General features: G+C 48.4%; 1 protein-coding gene across 3 annotated transcripts in view; it reads right to left on the bottom strand.

Annotated features, from left to right (window-relative positions):
- The window catches only part of hlk (hulk), a 109286-nt gene extending 83777 nt beyond the window's left edge, over window positions 1-25509 (bottom strand). For all 3 annotated transcript variants that reach the window (XM_084587749.1, XM_084587767.1, XM_084587757.1), the window contains exon 1: window positions 25298-25509. In XM_084587749.1, coding sequence (XP_084443875.1) covers window positions 25298-25475 — 178 coding nt within the window. In that variant the 5' untranslated portion in view covers window positions 25476-25509. The remainder of the gene's footprint in view (window positions 1-25297) is intronic.
- Between the last annotated feature and the right edge of the window lie 1630 nt (window positions 25510-27139).

Raw genomic sequence — 27139 nt, 5'->3', positions numbered from 1 at the left:
TATGCAGATGATATCACCCTGTGGACCACCACTGGGAATGTAGGTAGCATGGAAGAAACTCTTCAGGAGGGGGCAGACATGGTGTCAAGATGCGCAGCTTCAATAGGCCTTGCATGTTCCTCCACCAAATCCGAGCTCCTGATACTCCACCCAAGCCCGCGGAAACACCCCCCACCCCCTATGCTCATCACCGTAGATGGTCAGCCAGTACCACAAGTTCACAAACTTCGAATACTAGGTATGTTCATACAAGACAACGGCCTTAACACGGATACACTCTCCAGACTGACTAACACAACACATCAGATCAACCGCCTAATCAAACGTATAGCCAACAAGCACTGTGGAATGCGCGAGCATGACCTCAGACGCTTAGTACAGGCATTTATTATAAGCCGTATTCTTTACTCGATTCCATATTTATATCTAACAAAAACAGAGACCGACAAGGTGGATGCTCTCATCAGACACGCTTATAAGGCAGCTCTCGGCTTACCTAAGCGCACCCCAACCTATCGACTCTTAGGCATGGGAGTTCATAACACCCTCAGCGAACTGGTGGAAGCCCACCGCATCGCCCAACTAGGACGGCTCTCCACTACCCCAACTGGTCGCCACATTCTTTCCTTTCTCCAACTTAGACCGTTAGATGCCCCTCCAGTAGAAACTTATGCAGTTCCAAAGACAGTCCGCGATCACCTCACTGTCCACCCACTTCCGAAAAACATGCATCCCCTTCATAACCAGGCCAGACGGAAAGCGAGAGCACGTGCTCTACACATAGCACATGCGAACGAACCCGACACGGTCTACGTGGACGCCGCAGAATATCCACACCGCTCAGCTTATGCGATATGCGCGATATCCAGCAGCTTCGAACACATCACATCAGCCTCTATCATTACCCGAACGTCCGTAGAAGCGGAAGAATCCGCTATAGCCATCGCGATAGTCTCTTCCACTGCCACCCTTATCCTCAGCGATTCTAAAACTGCCATACAAAATTTCGCCCGAGGCCAGCTACATGCTGCCTCTCACAAAATCTTAACTACCAACGTTCAAACACCCCGACCCATAGACCTTGTCTGGGTACCAGCCCATTCCGGCAACCCCGGTAACGAAGCGGCCAATTCTGCTGCTCGAGCATACGTCGACCGAGCAACAGATAACGAGGACCTAGGCAGTGCCAGAGATCGGCTGATCACCTACAACGACATTACACTACACTACCGGTCTGAAAGACTTCACTACCCTCCCCCACACCCCTCCTTAACTAAACCACAACAAATAACATGGAGACACCTTCAAGCCCGCACCTTTCCCTCCCCAGCACTGCTGGCACTCTTCTCCCCCTCTACTCATCAGTCCGTATGTTCCCTCTGCGAGGCCCCGAGAGCTACATTCGAACATATTATGTTCAGATGCCCGGAGTTTCAACCACCGGCCGAATGGCGCCTTACGGACAACGAGGCTTGGGAGATCGCGGTCTCCAGCTCAGAACCGGCTCCACAAAGGAGACTGGTCGCCTGGGCTGAAGCGGTCGCCGTCAGGCACTGCCTGCTGGCCACCACCCGTGATCAGGAGCCGGCCCAGCCCTTGTAACGAGTATTTCGCGGCTCCACTAAATAAAGTTTTTCACCACCACTTGGATGAACGCTACAACGGATGAACGCTGGGGATCTTCAACGTACACTGATATTGCACAGCAGCAGGAGGTGGCGAAGGGTAGCTGATCCTGGCCCTGATGGGGCTGGGACAGGTAGGTCACAGCCGCTTGCGGCGGGGACTAGCCTGCAACTGAATTTTTGTCTGTTGTAGGCTGTCATTGCACCCGCCACCCCTTCGGTGGTGGTGGACGACGGCTGTTGCGGCGCGCGTCTTTCTCCCCCTCTTCTTTTTCTTTTCTTTTCTGTCCGCCCGAGGCAGCGGAGGTGCCTCAGCTACAAAGCCAGTAGCAGGCCCGTGCATTTTCTTTTCTTTCTTCCTACATCCACAACAACAACATTGCACAGCACACGGACGCCTCCTCGTTTCGCCTCCATTGAAACGCAGCCGCCGGCGGTCGGGGTCGAACCCGGGTACGCCGGCACAGAGGTTGGGCGTCTTATCACTGCATCACCGCGGCGGGTCACATTAAAGATAGTGTGGTCTCCCCTGATGAGGCTGGGGCAGGTAGGTCAGCGCCGCTTGCGGCGGGGGCTAGCCTGTCCGAATTTTTATCTGTTGTAGGCCGTCATTGCACCCGCCACCGCTTCGGTGGTGGACGACGGCTGTTGTTGCGGCGCGCGTCTTTCTCTTCCTCTTCCTTTTCTTTCTTCTCTATTTTCTCTTCTGTCTGCACAAGGCAGCGGAGGTGGCTCAGCTACAGAGCCAGTAGCAGGCCCGTGCATTTTCTTTTCCTTCTTCCTACAGCCACAACAACAACAACACGTTAAAGATCCCCAGTTAGTCGAAATTACTCCCGAGTTGTTGTTTTTGTGGCTGTAGGAAGAAGGAAAAGAAAATGCACGGGCCTGCTACTGGCTCTGTAGCTGAGCCACCTCCGTTGCCTCGTGCGGACAGAAGAGATTAAAAAAAAAAACTGATTTATTTATAGGAAGGAAAAGACGCGGTAGGTGGTAAAAATATTTTAATGAAAATGATTAGGAGGTTGTAGCGGCGGTTGGAGTCCTCAGTCCGGAACCCCATTGGCGTAGGCTGCTGTCCGCGCTCTTCCGATGAGTTCTTTTTGAACCCTTGCGTCCGAGCTGGTCAGAGCTGCCTCCCACCCCTCCTGCGTTGGCTGGTTATTAATAGTGACAGTCTGATTTCGCTGGCATGCCCACACCATATGGTATAGGTCCGCCTTCTCCCCGCAGAATTTGCATTGTGAGTCAAATGACTCTGGATCTATTGCGTGTAGTCTGCGTGGATTGTTAAAAGTGTTGGTCTGTAGCTTGCGGAGGTGTATCTCCTCCCCTTTGTCTAGTGTCTTTGCCGGTGGAGGGTAGACCCGGCGAGATAATCTTAAGTGCTGAAGTATTTCGGTGTAAGTTAGCAATGGGATAGGAGGTTCCACGAGATCCGTATTGGGTGCCCGGGGGAGAAATGCTCGGGCTGAGGCGTGTGCGCTCTCGTTCCCTGGGATCCCCTGGTGACCTGGTACCCATACTAAGTGTTTATCCATGGGTTGGTAGCCACGGGTGTAACTATCTTGCAGGATTTTAGCTGCTAGCGGTGCAATCCTGCCCCTGAGGTAATTGCGATATGCTGTCTGTGAATCTGTAAGAATGTATTCTGAGGTAGTGTGTGTCGCAGCTAGGGCAATTGCCACTTCCTCCGCAGCCAGTGTGTCATGGCTGTGTAATATTAGTCCATCCACTGTTTTATCTTGGTGTACTACCGCAACGGCCGCCATTCCCTGTTCAGGACCCGCAGCATCGACATAGAACACGCCCTCGCGCCCGCCGTAGTGCCTTTTTATAGCTTCCGCTCGTGCTTGTCTTCTTGGCTGGTGAAAGTCGGGGTGCATATTCCTCGGTAATGGAGTTCCCTTGAATTGTCCTCTCCATGAGGCTGGGATGTCGCTTTTAGGGTCTAGCTGTTCGGGGCAATTGATGTTCAGATCGTTCAAGACTTGTCGGCCAGTCAGAGTCGTGGAGAGTCGTACCACCTGCGCCGTGAGGTGTGCCTCAATCAGCTCGTCTACCGTGTTGTGGACGCCCAGTCGTAAAAGCCGGTCCGTCGATGTCGTAAGAGGGAGGCCCAGGGCCTTCTTGTAGGCTGTTCTGATTATGACGTCGAGGTTCTTGATGTCAAACTTCTTGAGACGAAGGTAGGGTGCCGCATAGACGATGCGGCTCACGACGAAGGCCTGCACCAGTCGGAGAGTATCTTCTTCGCGCATCCCTGATTTCCGCGTCGTTATTCTGGCGATCATCCTGCCGACTTGCTCGCTCACGAGGCGGAGTTTCTGGATGGCGAGGTGGTTGTTGCCCTTGTTATTGATGCATAGACCCAGTATCTTAACGGTCTGAACTTCCTTTATGGGTGAGTTGTCAACGTGGATGTCGATCGTGGCCTGATTTTTGTGCTGGCGGAAGACTAGGAGTTCACATTTTTCGGGAGAGCAGGTTAGTCCACACGCTCGTGCATAATTCTGAACTGTTGTTGCCGCTGTTTGTAGTTGTTCTTCCATCATTCCCATACTACCCCTAGTTGTCCAGATGGTTATATCGTCAGCGTACAGGGCGTGTCGTATGCCCTGTATCTGATTTAGAAGAGGTGGAAGATTGCGGAGTGCAATATTGAACAGAAGTGGGGATAATACTGCCCCTTGCGGAGTGCCTCTCGTGCCCATCTTCACTTGCGTTGTTTGTTTAGTGCCGATGCTGATGTTGACTGTTCTGTCTTTAAGGAAATCATAGATGTATGAGTAGACTCGCTGGCCACAGTTGGTGGTCTGGAGATTTTGGAGGATTGTGGAATGTTTGACATTGTCAAACGCTCCTTTGAGGTCGAGGGATAGAAGTGCTCGGTCACTGTTTCTGCGTGCTGGATCAATGACTTCGCGTTTGAGTTGCAGAAGCACATCATGGGTGGACAGATGTGCTCTGAATCCAAACATCGTGTGTGGCAGTAGCTCGTTGTTCTCTAGATAGTTGGAGAGACGTGCGTGGACTGCCTTTTCCATGAGTTTGCCTGCGCACGACGTGAGGGATATGGGGCGTAGGTTTTCAATGCTGATTTTCTTGCCGGGTTTGGGGATAAAGTGTACATTGGCTGTTTTCCATGCCTGTGGAATGGTGCCGATGCGCCAGCATTCGTTAACGTAATCCGTAAGTTGCTGCAGTGCCTCCGTGCCGAGGTTGGTTAGAAGTCCGACCGTAATTTTGTCTTGTCCCGGGGCTGTACCTCGGCGCATATCTGCTAGTGCTGCTATGATTTCTTCTAAAGTGAAGTCTTTATCTAGGTCTTCGTTCGGTTCCCCCCGGTATTCTGGATTTGAGGGTTCTGCGTCTCTCGAAGTGCAGATATAGCGACGCGTGAGTTCATCCATGAGTTCATCATCCGTGCCTTGAAAGTTGTGTAAGGCTCGATGCAAATTTCTACGTTGTTCACTCTTCGATTTCGGTGGATCAATTAGGCATCGGAGAAGGTTCCACGTAGTCTTGCTGTCTAGGCGACCTTTGAGGGATTCGCACCTTTTTAGCCAATTGGTGCGAGCGAGGTCCCATGCGTATTGGTCTGCTTGAGTAGTTAGCTTCGCTATTCGAATTCTGAGTTTTCGATTGTGCCTTTGTTTCTTCCACCGTTTTATGAGACTACGCCTAGCTTCCCAAAGGTGTAGAAGATGGTTGTCAACAGCTGGGTGGTCCTCCGTGGTGGCAAGGGTTTTTGTGAGGTTTTCTTTAAGGTCGAGAATAGATGCCGCCCACTCTTCGTAACTAGTTATTTGTTCCGATGTAACTAGTTTAGTATCCTTCCTGAATTTCTCCCAGTCTGTCATTCTGGCTTGCCCACGAGGTTTGCTGTGCTTGTTGCTTTCAAAGATGGTCTGCAGCATGTAGTGATCGCTGCCTAAGGTCTCTCCCGTATTGAGCCACTCATAGTTGCGGGCGTTGCGGACGAGCGTCAGGTCGGGGGAGGTATCCCGAGTTATGCTGGTACCGACTCGAGTCGGATGCTGCGGGTCAGTAAGTAAGGTGAGTGCCATGTCAGCGATGGCGGAAGCTAGTTTCCTGCCTTTAGTGTCTTCCTTTGGATATCCCCATAATGGGCTAGAAGCGTTAAAGTCGCCGACTATAGCTAGGGGAGCTGTGTGAGCTTCTCTTAGTGCTTTGATAAAGATAGCGTCAAAGGCTGCGCGGCGCTGTTTGGGGCGACTATATATATTGAGTATATAGGTGCCCTTGCTGTTACGGTGTTGTGGTAGCAACTTTATGAAGGTATATTCAATGTCGCTGTGTAGGTCAAGGTCTACAGTGGTTGCTGTGCATGATTTGTGGACCAAAATACATGTCGAGGGGTTTGTTTGATGTGTTGAGTATCCTCTGATCTTAGCCTCCATATTTACTTCTTGCAGGGCTATTATTTGCGGCGCATGAGAATAAGAGTCTATGTATTGTTGTAATGTTTCCCTCTTGCGCTTTAGTCCCCTGCAGTTCCATTGTAGGATGGTGAGTTTAGGTCTTGGTTGTGGCGCCATGTTGAGGATTAGAAATGTGTGTCGGATCCTGTGGTGGATCTTCAGGTTCTTTATCAAGTTCAGGGATGACTAGGCGACGATTTCCCATTTTGCCCTGTAGTTTTGTGCCCTTGTTGTGAGAAACATCCGAATATTCCTGAATTTTTCGGTCAATTCTAATCTCCTGCGCTTGCATCCTGGTTAGAACTGGTTCAAGTTTTTCCATCATGGGCTTGATGACTGATTCTAACATGCTTTTGATTGTCGTCTCGATCATAATTTGTAATTTATTGGCCATGAGATCTTGGACTGTGTTTTCCAAGCGGGTAATGCGGTCCTGTGTTTCGGTGTTCTCAATAAATTGCGGCATGGGTGCCTGCGGTGCTGCTGCCTGCGGTTGTGGTACCTGCGGCATTGGCGCCTGCTGTGGCGTCTCTAGTGCAGTTTGCCTGTCGATAGTGCTAGTATTTAGCTCCTGTGGGTACGGAGGGTGTACCTCTTCCTTGTCCTCCTCCATCGGACATGCCTGTTGTGTCAATGGAGGTAATGTGTTCTTCGGGTTGGCTGCGACGCCTAATTGCTCTTTTAATTTCCTATTTTCTGACTTTAGTTTCTCGATCTCTGCTTTAAGTTGTTTGTAAGCCAACGCTTCGGGGGAGGAGGCAGCTACATCTGCCCAGCTCACCTTGCCGTCGTTGCGCTGGTCCTTGTAATGGGGTCCTGTTGTTTTCTCAGCTGGACGACTGCCGGTGGGGTGCGACGCCTTGTCGCTAGTGCCACGTCCTTTGCTTGATGACCGGGAGCCGCGTGGTCCTGAGTTGCTGCTGTTGGACTGGGCCCGTTGGGTCAGTCGGTCCCCGCTGTTAGATGTGCCTCTGCGGCTGGACCGGTCCCGAAACTTGGCCCTGGACTGGTGACTGTCTTGACCTGTCTTGGATTTGGCTGGTTGTGATGTTCGGTACTTGAACTTGCATTGATTCGACCCCATGGGATGTGGGCCTTCGCACACTGTGCACTTGGGTTGGCAGTCATGGGCTTCTTGAATGTCGTCCTGGCCACACTGCGGACATCGTGACTGCGCAGGGCAAGGGCAGACATCCGCCCGGTGTCCAAGTTTCCCGCACAGCAAACAGGCTGGTGTTGTTTTCTTGTACAGGCGCACGGGAAGCGCCTCTCCGTAGTAAAAGACGTGAAAAGGGACCTTTCTTCCTTCGAAAGTGACGGCCGCTTTGTTGGAGGAACCTAGTTTTCTCACGCTCACCACTGGTGCGTCCGGGGAGCGAAGCGCTTCCGTGATGTCTTCGTTGGAAACCCTAGGGTCCACCTGTATTACTCCTTTACATGTGTCGTCAGAAGGCCGGAGGTAGGAGTACACTGCGTGTGCTGTGTCCCCTAGTTTAAGTTCTTGAATTGCGAGGATCTTTCTGATTATTTCGGCATCTCGTACGCCGACGACGATGATGTTTTGTTCCCAAATGGGCCAAACGCTGAGCGCTGCTGATGTGTTATTAATGCCTGCTGCCATGTGCAAGGAGCTTCCGAGAGTGTTGCTTCCCCTGAATTTGCTGAGATCCAGCGTTCCTCTAGGTTTGATTATGATGACTGCATCTTGCTTGTCGAGACGCGGCTGCGGAGGAGGCTTCCAACGCTTGACTTGCGTGCGTGGCGTCTCCTGCAGCGGCGTATCAGCTGCGGCGGTGAAGTGGCCATCTGGCGTTCGTCCTTTCTGCCGTGCCGAGCGGTTGTTACGGGCTGATGCGCGTTCCCACTCTTCTATCTTGCGTTGGATGTTGGCTTCTGTTACTTTGTCGAAAACTGGCGTTTTCGCCTGCGGAATGGTGACGATACGCATTCCATCCGGGTCGTACCCCGTCAAGGTTGTCATGATTTGCGGCAGAGTTTGCCCGCGGAGCCGCGGCGGGCAGCTGACTCGAGGCCTATCTGTTAGGCTTAGCTACTCGCTCGATCCGCTTGAACTTGAAATCCTCGTTGAAAATGGTCCCACCTGAGAAACGGTGGTCTCCTCGTTGTTCTGAAGTGCCCGGGAACAAGTCCTGCTGCTTTTGAAGCGCTTTGGAAATCCTTGTCCGGGAAAGGAGCATAAATTCGGCGGAGCCGATGTAACACACGGCCGTCCTTCCCGACTGCTCGCAGCGCCCCCCCAAGACGCGGTAACTATCTCACTTGTCTTCTGTGGACACCGCAACCGCGCCGTAAGGGAAGGGAGGAAGGTGGGAGTGAAAGTGGAAAGAGAGAAAGAGGAGCCATAGTGGAGGGCTACGGATAAATTTCGACCATCTGGGGATCTTTAACGTGCGCTGAAATCGCATCGGACAAAAGAGAAAATAGAGAAGAAAAAAAAAGAAGAGGAAGAGAAAGACGCGCGCCGCATCAACGGCCGTCGTCCACCATCTTTGAAGCGGTGGCGGGTGCAATGACGGCCTACAACATATAAAAATTCGGTGGCTGGCTAGCCCCCGCCGCGAGCGGCGTTGGCCCACCTTCCCAACCCCGTAGGGCCAGGAACTGCCACCAGGACCCTGAGCCCTCCACTACGGCACCCCTTTATTTTCTCCGCTTTAACTCCCACCTTCCTCCCTTCCCTTACGGCACGGTTCAGGTGTCCACAGAACACGTGTGACAGATACTGCGCCTTTTCTTTTCTGTGAACCTATTATTATTATTATTATTATTATTATTATTATTATTATTATTATTATTTGAACGCCGATGAACCTCGATGCGTTCCGCGGAACGCTGATTGTGTTCGTTGCAATGCTCGGTCGCCCGCAGCCAAAACTTACGCTCCACATTCGGTTCAGCAGCGTTGAACCCTTTTAATTTTTTTCGTAACAGGGGTGAATGCGGGGGTATAAGCATGATCCAGGACAAACGCTGCATTCATAGCAAGTCCATATTGACTCGTTCAGTTTATAAGCATTCCACTGAAAATGTTGGTGGTAGCGCCAGTGGTACCACAGGTGTAGAGGACGACAGACATTCTGCGCGGCTGCGATCTCCGGCCACGGACCACCCTCTGACTGTTGTTGTTGCTGTGGCTGTAGGAAGAAGGAAAAGAAAATGCACGGGCCTGCTACTGGCTCTGCAGCTGAGCCACCTCCGCTGCCTCGTGCGGACAGAAAGTAGACTAGTAGGTTTCAACGTGTTTGTCTGTAGCCGACGCGTCTGCGCCACGTTCGAGGTGGCGGCCATCTTTGCGACATGTGTCTGACGTATCGGATAGCAATGACTCATTTGTGTCTCGCGCTTCTTATATATAGTGCGCATTATCCTCGCATTCATTCGGAGTATGTGCAAGTGCGTCATCAGAAGCGCAATTCATACTCAACGTTTGCATCGAGCGATTCGAACGGCATCCGCGCGACTCAGGGGTGCGTCCAGTCTTGGCATATATACGGCCACGACGACGCCAAAGGGCGTCAATGGTCTTTCTCGCCGCGGTGAGATGCATCGCAGACCTACAGCGCAGGCGCGCCCAACGTCCGTCATCGTGATAGATTGGACCGCTGCCCAGTTTGGCGGGCGATAAGCAAGAAACGAAAGAGATACGGACACGTGCGGGGAGCTGTGATGCGTAGCTTGGGCCAAGTAAAAGCGGAAGGCACAAACAGAAAGTAGAATTAGTCAGCCCGGGCTAAGAAAAAGCGGGAGGCACAAACAAAGACTGGAATTAGCATTAAATTTGGCTCAGACGCTGTAGAGCAATCTTGTATAGCCAGCTTAAATTTCTGTGTTCGCCCGCAAGAAATTGCTTGCTAACCGCAGGTTCTAGCAGTCTTCACAGAAAATTCACGTCGCTGTCGATGTTATTACAGATTGATTAACATAAGATATTTAAACTATCACTGGCACGGTACAGTGCCTCTTGCGATCATCTACGGCTTTTAACATTTCAGCTTTCAGCTTTTTAACCCTTCCAAGAGCATGACTGGTAACAATGCAGACATATTGAGCTTACCGTCTTAATTGCAACAGTTACGTTCGAGTCTGAAACATATTTCTCTTTGTTTCCTGGAGCAAAACACCGGCTTTATAATTTTCAACGTCAGTCAATTGTACAGAATCGTCATTTTAACACTCCTGCAGCAGCATTGTCAGGCTGCCTACCTTTTGTCTCGTCTTCCACTTCCACTTGAAAGAAATTAAAATGAACTGAATTATATATAGTGCAATTGGGCTGCGCCTTTCCTTTCTTGTAAACTAATTATTAAACCGAATATGCAGAGCATGGTTGAGAGATGCACCTTACAGGCATGCCAAACATGCATGCGGCAGGAGCGAACGGTGGCGGCAGAAGCGCGCGCAGCAATCGGAGAACAAGCACGGTCTCCGCCACGGAGGAAGAGGGAGGGGAGGGGGTGAAGAAGCGAGCTGTGCCTCGACTGCGGAGCTGGTTACGAGGGACAACGCCGACGGCGACACGAAACGCAGGAACTGGCGCCAAAGAGCTGCGCTCTAAAAACTGAAAAATAATTAACTATTTATATAGACAGGCGGTTCGCAGTGGCGAACGGCGGCGGCTATACGTTTTGGCTCGGGCGGTGCACGTATCGAGATCCGCCGCCAGCAATCCGACGCTCTGACTGCCGCCGCACATGGGTGGCATTGGAGGATAAGGAGCGAACGCAGTGGCGAATGGCGGCGGCTATGGAGAGCAAAATGGTAGGTTTAACGTTAAGAGATAGGAAGCGTACAGAGTGGACCAGAGAAATAACTCGATTTAATGGCATTCTAGTGGAAATCAAGAAGAACTGGACATGGCCCGGCAAGGCATATAGTGCCAAGAGAGGACAGCGAATGGGCACTTAGGGTAACAAAGTGGATTCCAAGGGAAGGAAACCGTAGCAGGGGGCGACAGAAAGTCAGGTGCGCGGATGAGGTTAAGAAGGTCGCAGGGGTCAAGTGGATGCAGCTAGCACACGACACGGCTGATTGAGGAGGAGGACAAAACATCTTTATTTATTTAGTCAGCGAGGGGGCGGGACCCTCAGTCCAAGGTCCCGTTGGCCGTGGCTGCAGTAACAGCGCGGCGAGCCAGCCATTGCTGGCGCTCCGGGCAGGGGTCCTGCAGGGCGGCCTCCCAATCTTCCATGCAGGGGTGGCGGAAAGGGCTTAAAAGGGGTAACTTGGCACGCCCAAACCATGTGGTAGAGCGTTGCCCGCTCACCGCAATGTGGGCAGTCAGGGGAATAAAGGGACGGGTACCAGAGGTTTAGGAGAAATGGTGTAATAAAGGTATTAGTTTGCAGACGGCGGTGAGGTGCTGCTTCTTAAGAAATATGCGAGAGGCAGATGATGATGATGATGATGATACTGTATTGAGTTTTGTTTTGTTGCGTTGTGAGGTGCGTCTGAGTTCCGGCGTCACTGCGTCGTTGTGGCAAGCGCCGGCTTCTCCGTTTTGTCGCAGACACACGAGCGCAGTATCGGTATAGCGCACTTGTCACTCCCTTGCAAGCGGATCGGGCACGCGTCCCAACTGCGAGCAGGCGAGCCGGCGCGTCGGAACCGCCCATTGTTACAGCGTGAGAGTGACATGTCATTCCTAGGGTCGCCGCCAAGCAAAGCGCGAAGGACGCCGCGCGTATTTGTCTTCGCTGCGTGGGACGGCGTGCGCGCGTGCTCGTCACACGCGACGAGGCGTGCAGTACTGCGCCGTCGTCTCTGGCGGTCGGCGATCGCGCGCACTCAGCACAAATGCGCCTCGCTCTGCTGACCTCTGTCTAGCACGAGGAGACGTGATAAGCATCGGGGTTACGGCAGTCGACACCTGCACGTCACGGTATTACCGTTCTGATGAACCTCGTCGGATGGTCATCTTATGTATGCACTATCTCGTGACTTTATTCAAGCCGATGTGGAAGGCTGACGCACGCCAGCTCCAGATCTATACATCGTACATTAAGCGCGCCGTAATGTCAAAGGAATGGTTTGGTTTGGCTAGTGGGGTTTAACGTCCCAAAGCTACTAAGGCTATGAGAGACGCCGTAGTGGAGGACTCCAAAATTTCGACCACCTGGGGTTCTTTAACGTGCACTGACATCGCACAGCACACGGACGCCACTCCGTTTCGCCGGCAGCCGCCGAGGTCGGGTTCGAACTCGGGTACTCCGGCACAGTAGTCGGGCGTCTTACCTGTCATCTGTCTCTGTCATCATATGACGCCTTCTGGTAGAGACGAACGCTAACCTTTGTAAATAAATGCTTCCCTCGGGCGCGTTCGTGTCTGCTTACGTCTATACTTAGGTCTTACGTGTTTTGTTTCGATGCATTGCAGCAGACTTGTTACTACGTCGCTATGAGACTGCTGCGGACATTACTCGGTAAAGCGCATTATATTTTTTTTTTCTCAGCAAGGAACCTATGCTTAATGCGAAAGTACAAGAATAATGAAAACAGAACGAAGGAAATGCTAAAGTGTCTCCCCTCTCGAACATTCCTCAACTTCTGTTAAAGTCGGCAATGAGAGAGAAAAGTAAAGGAAGCAGGAAAGGACGAAATAAAAACACAAATAAATACAAATCAGAAAAAAAAGAGAAGAACAGAAGAAAGAAAGAAAGAAAGAGAGAGAGAGAGAACGAAAGAAAGGAAGAAAGAAAGAAAGTCAACGGGACAGACTGACATTTAAACACGCAGGGCCTAGATTTCAATGAATATTGCAGAGGTGCTTCACTCAGAGGTGCTTTAGCTGAAGCCCCTCCGGGATTGAGGCCCAATGGTTGATATCTTCAGACCTGTGCCAGCAGAGCGGCTACGTTTCGTAAACTAATAACACGAGAATATGTCCGCTGTCATTCCATCAATCGGATGATTTGCAACCACTTTTGTTTCCTTGGAGCAGCAATATTTGATGGTCACGCTAGCTTGAGGAATATTTCACGTAACTATGTTGTCGCGCACGCAAGATAAATGTTTGCCTTTATAGGCATGGTCTGACGATCTCCCAAACGCGTCATACTGTGCTGAGCCTAAAAAAATGAACTCGATAAGTTTTTTTTTTTTTTTTTTTTTTTTTTTTTTTTTTTTTTTTTTTTTTTTTTTTTCGCCGCTTCACTTCGAAGAGGATGCGACTGCAGGAAATTCCAATTCAGCAACTTGGTTTGTGCATTTCTCCCTCATCTGGTCTATCCCTTGGTTCATCTATGCTGAGGCACGGCAACGGAAGTGTATGCTATGATATTCTAAATTTTCTTCTTAAAACTTAATTACGTTTATACTTTTTTCCTTTCTTTATACATATGCTCTCGAAGTTAAGCTCAACAGGGATATTTTCCACTTTTAACCGTCTCAGTTACTGAGTCTGAAATTTTTCTTCCTCTTTTTTTTTTTCAACCCTAGTTATTCTGTATTTAATCCTAGAAAATAAACTAGTAGTCACCGCCAGGTCATGGAGTGCATGCTCTCGTGGTCATGCGTCATACTGTTGGGAGGGAAACAATTACAACAACGCATGGTGCTCAGGTGCGGAGATGGCATGATGGTCTAATTAATATATATCCCACGTAGCACCGCGCATTAGAATAACATTATAAATATGTTACCTAAGTTGCATGACGTTAGTGTGCCATAAAAATATTAGCTTAACATTCAAATTCTAATTTTTCTAATTTTTCTAATTCTAACATTATTCTAATTTTGAGTGTTCAATGTTAACATAATGTTATAAATTAACACACAATGTTTATGTTGCATGTAAACATTTTTAATATTACAAATAAACGTTGCTTTAACATAACTTTCTGCAAATTATTAAAATGTTTGAATCAATTTACAAACAACATTATAAATATATTTCAAGCGCGGAGTCCCAGTATTTTCCTTTTTTTTTTATTTTGGTAAAGATTTTTTTAGAGCGTTATCTCTACTACGAACATAGAGCGGGATTAGGGTGATGCCTTAATCCACGCTCGTCATTACCGTTACAACAGGTGTTTGCATCAATTTGAGACAGTGTGCCTACCCTATGACCCCATGCATAGGACGTAATCACGAGAGCATAAAAATAATAAAATAATATACAAAACAACCGAAAAACAAAATGAGCATTTTCAAGTCGTTAAAGTTGCGTAGCATTGGAGTGCGAGCTCAACGGTGGTGTTTCACGAGTTAACACTTGAAATTCATGTTCAACAGCGTCGAACGGCTCGAAAATTTGGACTTGCAGTTCTTTGCGACTAAACCTTTAAAGATGATGTGATGCCTGCCATAGAGTGCAGCTACCGCCGAATTATTTTTTTTTTAGAAACTTTGCTTATTACCCATTCGCCACTATCACTAAAGGGGTACGTACTCTTCACATGATGAATATATACGCTTCATTATATGCTATATGTTCAGAGGCGAGTGTATGGGCTGCGTGCTGTGCTGTATTGCGAAGCTGAAATCTCGTCCTCAATGTTGATGTTTGGAAACAGTTCATGTTGCGTTTTCTGTCGTCACCAGTGATGGGCCGACATGCTCGTGCAGGATTGCTTTACCATTTTCATGAATGTTGTATTCATGTTGTATACATGCTACATTTATAATGTATAAAAGTTCACTGAAAAAGAAAACGTTATTCTAACCTTTATTTGCAACATTACTAATGTGTTAGGGAAAAGGGAACGTTAAGAACATCAGAATTACATTCGATAGAAACAAAAATTTAACACTGCTGTAACGTTTCGGTGCTACCTGAGAAAGCAGGCCTGCGAAGTTGATCTGCACCGGTCGCTGCGGGTTCGAAAAACACTCGCGGCCATAATATGTTTTATATATATTAAATTTTTATAGCCTCTTAACTATTACCTACCAACTACCAGCTTCCAGAGGCCAAAGACCGGACAAAGATAGGCGAAATCGGCAAAGGAGGGTTCTAACTGTCTGCAAAGTTACCACCTGCAAGGACCGAACAAACATCGGCTAACGCAGCCTCTATACTGATATCGCATTTAATTAACAAGAAAGCAAAGAAAGGATGATAGAAGGAAGAGATAACATGTACTATATACAGTTCACTGCAGTGCATTTCAACACACTAGCAATATCCTACAATGGAGTTAGATTCAAAGGTACTGTGAATAAGTAAGAATAGTGTCCTACTTCATTCTAGAAACCAACTTGCGCCCTGGTCACTTAAGTCATTAGCATTTTCATATACGGTGATGAGTAACGTTGTAAATGTTACTGAGCACGGTTGGTGACAATTGGTTACGTATTTTATTTGCGCAGAAAGGACACAGAGTTTTTATATGCATGAATTAAAATGTGTCTGAAAATCCCAGTCTATACATTTTCAGTACAATTACGCGAACACAGTACATATAAGCAGCTGCATAGTAAAAATAATGCAAAAATAAACTATCATTATAAGCGCTCTCTGTCTGATTCAAGCCGGAGGAATCGGTAAACACTATACAAATCTATCAGCAACAGGTACAATTTCCGAGTTTTCATGAAGAAAAAAACATCAAGGAATCAATCGCATCCGCTTTTGAAAGATAAAGATAGATTCAAATCATGCCAGAATATCGCATTACACTCGTTTGCTTTGTTCGCTATGCCTCAACGGCTTAGCGAACACGCACTGGTGAACAACGGGGCTTCCAGATGAATTATGCTTCCGCAGGCAGCGTTCATTAACAGATCCGACGATCCTGGGCGCAGCAGAGTTACCAAATTACGAAACAGCTCGTTACACCGCAGCATGAGAAATGGAGCTTTCTCTGTACGCAGCTAAAGCTGTCAGATTCACTGAGCAAGTTACTCGTGGTTGCAGAGCTCTAATTGTGGCTTTCCCCCGTTTCGTATTTCCACACCAGCTCGAACAACCTCGCTGTGTTTCCGTTTTTGGAAACGAATAGAGCCCTTCCTACATGCGCAAGCGAGTTCTGGCTATCGAGAAGAAAGCACGCGTTCAGAGTTTGCGATCACGATTCCTGAAATACTTCTGGTGGTTTGCTGTTTATGTTATCTTGTCTCCGCTGAATGAAGCCTGACTTACTTTGGTGAATTTCTCAATGAACAGTGTTTCGTTAAAATATTATTTAGCGATTATTACTCACCTAATCGCAATTGTGTACTCTTACCCCCCAATTGTGTGTCGTTACTCTGCGGGTGTAGGCGGAGATCTCCACCGATCAGTAAGACAGATACTGCTCCTTTCCTTTCCCCGAAGCCCAGCCAAACAAATACGTTTAACAATAACACAAACTCGTTGGCAGTCTTCCAATGCTTAACCGCCAAGCAAAGCTATGCCAAATAGTGCTTTTGCAAATCTTCATCGGTTTATTCGAAGTTAAACCCCGGCTATTTGTTGTTGTCGTTGCTGTTGTTGATCAGCACAAACGAGCAGCGCAATGAAAATAATAATTTCGAAGTTCACACAAATAACAATTACGTAACGTTGATGGGATTCAAACCCACAACTTCCGCATATTGCATGCGCCACTATCAGCCGGGCTAAGGCAGCGGTTTTTCAACCTTCAATTTTTGATGAAATATTCCACCAGCACTCGGTTCGTCCTTAGCTGCGGATGTTGAAGCGCACTCTTACAGTGGAAGTGCAGCTGTGGGAAAGCTTATCACGTGAAGCTAGTCAGCAGACAATGATGTCTTTTTCAGTTTTAGTTCCTGATTTTGCATTCCGCATGTATTTCTACGCTTTAGTATCAATGCTTTTTTTTTTTTCACACTTCTTTTTGTCATCGTCTTGTCCCAGAATTCCCAAAGGCCTCTGTTGTTCGTAAACATTCACACTACTGAGTATGCTACATGAAATTGCAGACCTCCATTTCGCACCTGTATAACGTATATGCTTTCCGTCTTGAATAAATTCAATCACAGGAAGCCCCAACATCACAACTTCACACTACTTAGTCACTTACCCATTCAAAGAACGCTCCGTCGTAATGGTGCTGTGGTTAGGGCGCGCGAATGCTGTGCCCAAGGATGAACTCATGGCTAAACTCATGGCTAAACTCATGGCTATGAACACATGGCTAAAAGAATTTGAAGATATTTTGTGTTCCGAAGATGCACATCACGCAAGAAATCCACAAAAAGACATTGGTATATGTGGGAAGAAGTTATCAGCGCCGAAATGGTGGGAGTCATGCTGCCAAACTTATTTCCGGAAATATATTTTGCTCCATGCACTATTAAACATAAAGAAGTCCCCTAGTTAACTGCAAGATGAAGCCTTCTCAAATTTGCTTAAAAAGAGCAAATAGCGGTAGCTAGCTCACACTCATTAAAGAACCAGTGAGTTCACAATACGCAAAAATGTGCACATAGCACCTGAAGGTGCCAAGAAAAAAACCACTAGGGAAAAAAAAGCTTACTGGTCTTCCTTCTTCGGCAATGAAAGCGTTGAAAAAAAATGGTTTTTTTTTTTTTTTGTCAGTAAATCTGCCCCTGAGCGGCGAAATCCAATGTCACAACTAGAGAACAAGAGTGGGAGAACAGGCGAAGGAAGATAAAACGAAAGGGTGAGCATTTAGCCAGCCATCTGGCCGGGCTCAGAATCGAGTTCAAAGAGAGGTCGAGGCCGCTCGCAAATGCTGCGGACTTCCCCATGAGTCGCCATGAAAATAAGGAGTATAAAAAGAAAACACAAAGAAAAGTGAGAATACCAGCGCATTCAGACGGCCCTGAAACGACTCGCCGTCGTGTGGAAAATGACGACCAGATCGGGAGAGTCGGTTCATCGTAAGCGCACAAAGCCATAGCGCGGACAAAAAGCAAATACAAAAAAGGGGGGGCGAGAGAGGGATTACGCTAAAAACAACTGCAGTCCATCGTTGCCAGTCGCAGAGAAATAAAAGATGTCTTTCACTGCTTTGGTGAATGAAAGGGCACCAGTACGTGCGTGAATTTCGGTTACCTCCGCTAATCATGTGACTACTTTACCATTCTGCAGCAGTTCTGAAAGCCGGAAACAGCTGCGAATTTTTGCTAAATGAGTGTGAGAATTGCTAGTCGTATCGGCTCCACGGTGCAAACGAGCAGCGCATCCACGAGGTGGCACCACCATTTTTACCGGCTCCAGTGAAAACGTTTTTTCTTCACCCGATCCCAAGGTCTCAGAACCGTGAACGCCAAGGTGTGACGCGAGCACGGGGGGGGGGGGGGGGGGGGGGGGGGGGGCAACGTCGTGTCCAACGCGCGCGCCAGAACATCGTCGCCGCGACTGGGCTCGGTGACCGGCGCGGCGGAATACCGCAGCCGCTGCGGTAACCAAACCCCTCCTCCCCGCTGTCTACGCAGTGCCCGGGGCTGACTCACTGGCCCGCTTCCTAAACTGGTGCGACGTGCCAGCGGACTCCGCGACGACGCAAACGACGCCGGCGCCGCGGCAGAGCCCGCTGCACTCCGCTCGTTGCGGGCGCGCTCTTTATCCCTTCCCCCGGGGCGGCTGTGTTGCACCGTGTGTGCTGCTGACGGCACGTCCAGCTCGGGTGCGTCTTTCTAGGCATTGCGACATAGCTACAAGGACACCAGGGGGGCGTGGACCGGATTGTGCTGCGCATGGTGGAGGTGAATGATTTCTGTTGTGCAGAAACAGCATTCACCTCCATCTTTCGGGCAGCAAAGTTCAAGAACAGCGTTGTGCAAATAGGCATTCTTTTCCTTCGGTTGTGTCGCGGTTGTGTTCACGGAGAAGGGTGACAGATACTATACCCTTTTTTTTTTCCTACAAAACAATTTACATGTCTCACTTTTTTTTTATCTGAAGACCTCCACTGCTGTTCTTTTTTTCTTTAATCCCCTTTTCACATCTTTCTTCCTTTTCTCCCAGGGCGCAGTAGAGGTGTTCTCTGACCACGTGCCTATGAACACGGAGCTGCATTTTCTGTACTGCGATGTGTTTTGGCAATGCAATAAGGCAAGCCCCGCTAAGCAGTAAACACTTCTCGGAGATAGCCCCAAATATTCAGCCGCAATGTAGAATATTTTGTTCGTGCATGTTTTCTTCTTTATTTTAAGGAGGTGGTGGGGAGGGTATCGGAGCTATCAAAAGCTGGTAGGCATCCAATGCTGCATCAACTGGCACGGTATATGGTATGGTACACCAGATCCCAATGCGATAACTGATATACGAAGAACATCGTAACGGAGGTCACCGGTAACTCCAACCGCGTGGGGCTCTTCACCTTGCACTGACATCGCACAGTGCACAAGCGCGCTGCGTTTCGTTTCCTCAGAAAGCGGCCACCTGCGTGGACAGACCTTTAAAAAAAAAAAGAAAAAAGAAAAAAAAAAAACTTACGTGGTGTTCATCGTCGATGCTTTTGAAATCCCTTTTGAAACAAAATGGCAGCAAGCCAAAAAGTAGGGATTAATTTTAAAGAAAACATTTGGAGGCTGAATGTGGAAAAGCATGATAGACTGCACTTGAGAAAGTTTCTATGCTACATATGTAGCATAGAATTTCTGATTCATTACTTTATCTTGAAACTACTGACATATGTTAGTAGTTTCAAGATAAAGTAATGAACTATAAATTAAATACCCCGACATAAATCTGTTTCGCTAAATTGGTGCAGTCTTTTAGACGCTACGAACGCAGATGGAGCACAAATTAGAGTAAAAGAAAGGGTAAAAGTTATGGGCCCAACTTAAACTCGGCCTTTAAGAGCATGACGCGGTAGCGTAGGCTGCCAGCCCCCATATACCCCCCCCCCCCCCTCTTATTTTAACTAAGCCGTATGAACGTGCCTGCGTACCCATAGGAGCAGTGAGCCCTGGATGGTTGGTCCTTATTCCACCTTCCCACCTCAAACGAGCAAGCCGAGTTGATGGCTCCTACCAACTTTCGGATACCATGTGGTCTCGTCTAGTCAGAGAGAGAAAGAGAGAGAGTAAACTTTAATTGGTTAACGGAATAGCGTGGGTGGTTTTCCCAGTCCAGGATATCATTGGCTTGGGTTGCCCGGGCCCTGGTGAGCAGGCTGCGCTGCTCAGAGGGACCCGTGTGGGCCAGCTCTGCCTCCCATTCCGCTTGGCTGAATGCTCGAGCTTTATATTTCTCTAATTGCTCTTTGCAGTTCCATATCATGTGAATGATGTCCGAGATTTCACCGCATGCAGTGCATGTGTTATTTTTGAATTTTTCGGGCCAGATTTTGTGGTACTTTGCTAGGTTTGGGAATGTCCTAGCCTGTATGTTCCTCCAGGTTACTGCCTCCTGTGTCCTGAGGTCTTTGTGTGGTTCTGCGTATCGTTTTCTTTCTAATTTGAAGTATTGTATTAGTTCCCCGCATGTGAAAGTCACACAAACAACTGAAGAACCAATGCCCGGCTACGCCAGCTGCCAGCTACTAACTGCAAGTGCCATGTCCGCGATTTTCAGCTCAGAACGCCGACGCCGTTTTATTTATTTTTCATTTTTATTAACGGGATCATTAACAATATCGCGTTAAAACGCGGATACCAATATGGTTTGGCGCCAGGACAAGAGCGCGGTCACTAATTAGAGGTGTGCCTAAAGTGCAGCCGACAACAGCAGCAGCTGCGAGACCAGCGGAGAGCTTGCAGAAACACTTATGTGGCGAACGATAACAAGTCTTGCACGATAATGAGATGTAAAAGAAACACGGACCGCTCTCTTCGGAAGGTGTTCCGCGAACATCATCCGCAGGCGACTGCCTGATCTCGCAACCAAGGCTCCGAATATTGTCAAAAGCCCCTTTCGGGCAAAGTGGCCCCATTTGTTGTGGGTATTTGGCTGGAAATATGGCAAGAACAGCAGTGGAAGAAGCGAGATTAGTTATAATTAAGTAGTTGCTTTGTTGCTTCAAATTGTTCATTTCATATTGTAAACTTCCACTAACGCACGTGACGCACACAACCAGCACTACATGGAACGTTTTGCTAAATGATTCGATGCCCACTGAAGTTGCAAAGATTTAGAGCGCGAATTGACAGCACAGGGTTGTACTGCTGTTTTTAAATATATCATGGCTCTGCAAAAGTCAAAACAATTTCCCCGCCCTCATCATGCAACTGGAATGATAAAAAACGAACATTTCTTCATGGAGTGGCAAGGTGGAAAAAGGGCAAGCAGCGAGCGAATGTAGCTAGGAAGATGGGAAATGCTGAAAGCGAGGAAAATTTAGGCCGACACAGGCACCGTGAAATGTTCATAACCTGAAATTAACGCACTTGATTTTAACCATGGCTACATCATTGTTGCCGCGGCGCTTTACTCGTGTGGCAGCTGTGTGCGAAAAAGCACAGAAAGTAAGCATGCAGGGTAATTTTTATGCGCGACCTTTGAGCTGCAGATTGCCAGCAAGGACAGGTCTCGATACTTCGCAAAGCTGCGTAACTAACTGACCTAAAGTATTGCATTATAACGACTAACGGGGGCACCTTTGCGTTACAAGAATTTCCTTCCATATTTACAGTTAGATTATAATTTCTGTTCATTTACACTGTGCAGCGCTTTAAGTGTAAATTGTTCGAAATGAAGAACAGCTTTTGATACTGCTGACCCATTTTAGTAGCCCTTATTCGCCCGGCGCGCCCGAGCCTCTCGTCCTGTCTCCGAAAGCAACTCTGGAGGGAATAATAGCGTTGACCCTTAGAGCCGCCCGCTTCGCAAACTAAAATATTTATTGAGGAAATGAAAGGCGGACTATTTGATGCCCTCTATTTGAACATTTTAAATTACAAGCGTGAAAGACGGAGACGAAGAGAAGAAACATTTTGGCACTGTCTTTCGCAAATGTATCTCCAACACGCCCGTATCGCCATTGAGTTAAAGTTCTTGGTGGACACCTCAACTGCTCGACAAGTGAAGGAATTTAGCAGGGAATCAAAGCGGGCACAGAGGAAGAGTCGCCGTAAATAAAACGGAACCTTAATTTCGAGAACCTAGTCTTAACAATTAAACGTATCGTATCATGAAAAACTTGTTTTGCGTTTCATTTTGATTAAAGTGCGTTCGCTGTGGTCAGAGTTTGATTCGACGATCACATGATCAGCAGAACGTTTGCCACTGAGCCATCACGGCGGCACGCAATGTCGTGCAGAACTTTACTGGCAAGGTTTCTTCTCCACATTGCTGCAATGCTCCGCGCTGCAGCATCTCTCTTTGGAGCTCAAGGCTCGAAGTTGCAGTCGGAACGCTTAAAGGTACGGTTATCAAATATAGCGGGAAACACGGGACTAGAAAGAAGTGGACAAAACACCCCGCTAACTAGCAGTACTTATGCTAAGCTAGAGTAAGTGATAACGCTTTGGCAAAGTCGTAGTAGACCTTACGATAAACTGCGCAGTCGATTACGGTCTAGACCACGGAAGCAAACTTTGTGGCAACACAGTTTGAACCTGGCTTCACATAATTTTCTTTCATATATTAGGTTGTTTTTAAGATAGAGACAAACATGAATAAACTTCCAACAGTGCGATGTATATAAATCTTATGGCAAGTTTGTAGGGACGTCAAATGTGACGTCCCTACAAAGATGCAAATATGCGAGGTCAATTCTTGTCTTTTCTGTACGCAACATGTGAGGGTTTTTTTTTTTTATATACAAACCGTGTTCATTAAAGTTGCTTCGCTATAAAGGAGTTAACCCTAAATCCGAAAGACACATTTTGAAGCCATGCAACTGAGAATGCGAATACAGAGCAAAGAGAAAGAGGGTATCGTGCAACGGAATATATCATTAGCAACTAAATGCGAGAGATTGACGAAGCCGTCGCTCATTACCATTGACAATACAGAGCTCCTTTTTTCGCTGTACACCTGTCTTTTAAACGTGATTATCCCTATTAGAGTTATTGACATAATCTTACATCGCACAAAGCTCGGATATGGTTCGAACGCATATCAATGACGTGTTTTGACGACACTGACGCCTGACGAGCAGTCCAACAAACGAGCAAGTAGGGAGGAAGCATTTTCCTGCCCTCTGCGAGCTAGCGACCGGTGTGGGCGGGCGTGTGACAAGCCACAGCGACAGTGGAAGCGGCTGCTGCGCTGGGTCCGCTCCGAAACTTTATAAGGTGCGCCGAGAGCGGACCTAGAGAGCGGCTGGAGAAAGTTTGAAGCGCAGCCAGAACGGACTCTGACACCGCCGCCTCGGCTCCAGCGGCCGCCTTCTCCACGCGAGCCGTCGCCTCTGCTATATAGGCTCTTGGGAAACCACCGCAGCCGATCATCTCAGCACCTTGTATTCGAGTCGGGACAGGCGAATAAAGAAGAGCGGGATGAACGATGCAAAGGCCTAGCGGGGGGCTCCGCGAAGAGAAAAGCCAGGGGCAAATTGTTTACCAGACCCCATCGAGAATTTCGGACCGTCGTGTCGCCTTATTTTTAGAGCGACCCGCGAGCGCGCTCACTGCTCGACGCCGGCACAGTTTCGCCGCATCTGCCGCGCTGCCGGGGCTTTTCCTTTGCCCCTTGGGACCGTGGCTGTCGGCAGCCGGGGACGAGAACGTGGAGGCTAATTCCTTGCTTTTTCACACTCGGTGGTCCTCCTTTTGACTCGACAAGCCCGTGTGAGCAAATCTGTTTCCTGAGCGCTGCTTTGAAATCAGCGACTTTATACCTTAAAGACAACTTGCATTGTATAATGTAGTGAATCCGGGTCAAGATCTCTTCGAAAATGCACGAGTACGTGTCTGCGAGTGGCCGGTTTACTTTTCTCGCTTGCAAAGCTCTCGCTAAGACGACGCGGAACACGGTTACTTGAATAAAGCAAACCTGCCATTTCGGTGCTCAATAAAATAATTACGTAGGATGTTCATAAAAGACCGGGTCCTATTAAAGTTCAAGTAAAGTTGCAGAGGCAAACTACAATGTCGGAAACAATGAAGTAAGAGCACAGTTCTGGTATAAAACGACGGAGCCACGAAGCTCGCGATCGACACGCTGTTTGCTACCGCGTACTTTCGGTCCACTAAGCTTTGCACAGAGCAAACTTTCCGACCGACTGGAGAATTGTGTGCCTCCAGCAGCGCCAACAGCGCCACCGCTTCGAGACTAATCGGGGCCAACCGGTAGCGCAAAAGGCATTCAACGCCATCGCTGAAGGTCAAATTAGCAGCCCTGGCGCGAACGAGAATCTTTCATCAGGCAGGAGTTTAGAGAGGGTTAATGAAGCCATTTCTCGTTTTTGGAAACGAGCCAGGTGATCAGGGGGAAAAAATGGTACTGCTTTTTGAAACCCTGGACGGGTTTCTGCACGCCGAAAAATTGCATAAATTGAACCGCCGCATTAATTTGATATAATTATTCCTATGTAATTAATTTACAAGCGACTTCGATAAAAGAGAATAGCGAAGCTCAAAATGCTAGCTTCCTATTACGTCCTTCCACAGAAACTCGGATTAATATCCTTGTTTCGCTAACCGTAAGTACGTGACCCTTGACCTGGTCCTTGCAAAAGCTGCATTTTCAAGGGACCGCATGACGACGAGTGCCAAGTAGCGAACTTGAGCCGGGCCATGTTGGAATTCGGAAACGTTGGCGTGTGCAACAGAGCCAGCGTAAGACGTAACTTCAAACAGAAAAGGAGCCTTGGCTTCTCGGTCTAATGCTGCCCATCTATTTTTGCATGATAATAGACGGCTCGGAGTTAACGGTAAAGCTCTAGGCTAGCTCTAACAAGCACTGATGTAAAGGGGCACGGATGTTTTTTTTTTTTTTTTTTTTGCCATTAAAACAGGGCTGCTTAAACCAGGAATGAACTGGGGTTGGGACAGAGGCTTCCTAATCAGTCGGCAGGGACGTGTACCATTGAAGTCAAAAGCTAGGACCGTGCGTAGACCACCGTTGCTCGTGGGGACAAACTTTAGTTATAGCGCTAGTTTTTAACCTTCCTCATAATGGGTGGAATCGCTCCTACAGGGGATCTCTGGAACGCCCCCGCTTGTTCGACAACGTTGACCAGAAGAACAAATTCAATCATCCCAAGGTCGGAGGTTCGACTCCCTGGCGGCGGTGATGGCAGCACCGCATCGCGAGCAAAATTTGTTTGCGTCGTACAGCTTGATTTTAATCCAGCTTCGGTTGAATATTATCCCGCTTGCAATAGGCAAACTTCTCCGCTCTCAGAGCCGACGAGGTGTGCACCCACATACACACAGGCACGCACAATCGGAGCTGCAGCCACTCACAGAAGAAGACGGCGAGGTATTCCTCGGTCTGGACGAGGTTCTCAAGTTGCTTGCCGCTCACGTCCTCGATGACGTCGGCGTCGGTGGTCGCCGCTTTCGTTTTCTTCGCACCGCTGCTCGAGTGCCCCGTGAGGAGCAGGAGCAGTAGCGCGAGGCTCAGGAGCACGCGCCCAGCCATCTTCCCCCGCGCGCGACTGCCGTCGAAGACGGGAATCCGCAGCGCGCGCGCTTCTCCCCCATCCGCGCCTGCTCCTCCTCCTCCTCCTCCTCCTCCTCCTCCTCATTCCACTGCCTCGCCGACAGAAGAGAGCGCCACCGATTGCCGCCACTGCAACAGTTTCGCATCTCCCCCTCCTCCTCGACCACTTCTCACAGCTCCCTCCTGTGGCAGCGGCATGCTTTCCCCACCTACTCCTGTGGTAATGAACTACCGGTAGGATGAACGAAATGATGCGTAACCACCACAAAGAACCTGCGATCTCGTACGGAACCAGTTCGGATATCTGTAAATACCCAGAGCAAAGGATGATCTGTTTTTATTAGTAGCGAACAGTCCCGGTAACGATTTTAAGAGAGAGAGAGAGAGAGATTTAGATGTACAGGGATATAGCGGAGGATAAGAGAAGGAGAAAGGGGAAAGAAAGTTCGACTTAGCGGGGTTGTGAGGAATTCAGATCTTTCATAAGATATGCCAACCCAGCGTTGATAATCGTGCTGAGTAGATCTTGTTCGACAGCTCGCGTCGGTCATTAAAGCAAGTATGTGATGTGGCGTGGTGCAGCAGTACTTTCTGGTTTAAGGTGCGCTATAGTTTTAAAAAATTACGGCCTGCCGGGCACTTGGGAAAATGACCAACGCGAAGAGCTCGGCGAGTTGGTGATTCGACGATTGCCATGTGTGCTTCTTCTGTGTCCTCATCTTCTAAGCTGGTGCCAGTTAAGGTTGGGGAAAGGGGCGACACGAAGACTTTTTCTCTCCCATCTCACTTTCTCTGCCATCAAGGCGTCGCTGCGACTTTACTGTAGCGATGACTATAAGGCATCTTGTCGTGCTTTAATTTCTCGTGTAGCCTCAGAATAGATCAAATTCTAAAGAAGGTAACTTGATTTTCTCTTTTATGGCATTATACTTGGGGTCTAGTGCACTTCATGGAATTTTTTTTTTTTTTTCAGTGTCTTTGCAGATGGCTAGTATTTTATCTCTCTTGCCACTTCCTCTGAATATTATCTCTGCCAAGTTCAATCTAGAATCTGTACCCGTTATTAGTCCGTGAAGACACTGCGGCTGTCCACTCGAGGTTTGCCAGTAACCAGACCCGATGTGATGGACCTGGAGGGACGAAAGTTCGCCACAGTGTTGCGCTGCAAATAACCGAATAATATCAGTTTCTCGGTGCTTCGTTCGCGCAAAGAAAAACTCTTTCGGCGTTTCTAACAAGTTGCTACGATTTGACTCTTCCAGCGCAAAAAGAGAGAAAACAGACTTTTCTTAGCGCGCGACCGTGTCCAGCGCTACAAATAGACCACAGCTCTTCCTCACCTCCGGACCATGTCGTGGATGTGCTAAGTCAAAAGTGGGTTGAGCAGGGTTTAAAGCCCTGCTCAAGGAGGCTTAGGGGTGCAGAGAACGGAGCCACCTGCCAATTTTCCCATGGAGCATCAGCGACCGAACGGCCAAGGTTTCTGATGACAAGAGAAGCTGAAGGACATGTGGTGTTCTGTCTTTTAGTTCAGCTCATCTTCACACACGCACATGCGTACAGGAATTTTTGCGTAAATGAAACTAGATAAACAGAGAACAGCGCCAAGCCCGCGGTGTTAAGAATCGAGCGCAACTGTTCGC

Source organism: Amblyomma maculatum, chromosome 1, assembly GCF_055883805.1.
Source record: "Amblyomma maculatum isolate TAMU_Amacu chromosome 1, ASM5588380v1, whole genome shotgun sequence".
Lineage (NCBI taxonomy): Eukaryota > Metazoa > Arthropoda > Arachnida > Ixodida > Ixodidae > Amblyomma > Amblyomma maculatum.
Note: the sequence above shows the minus strand (reverse complement) of the source record. Positions and strands in the feature narration are given on the sequence as shown.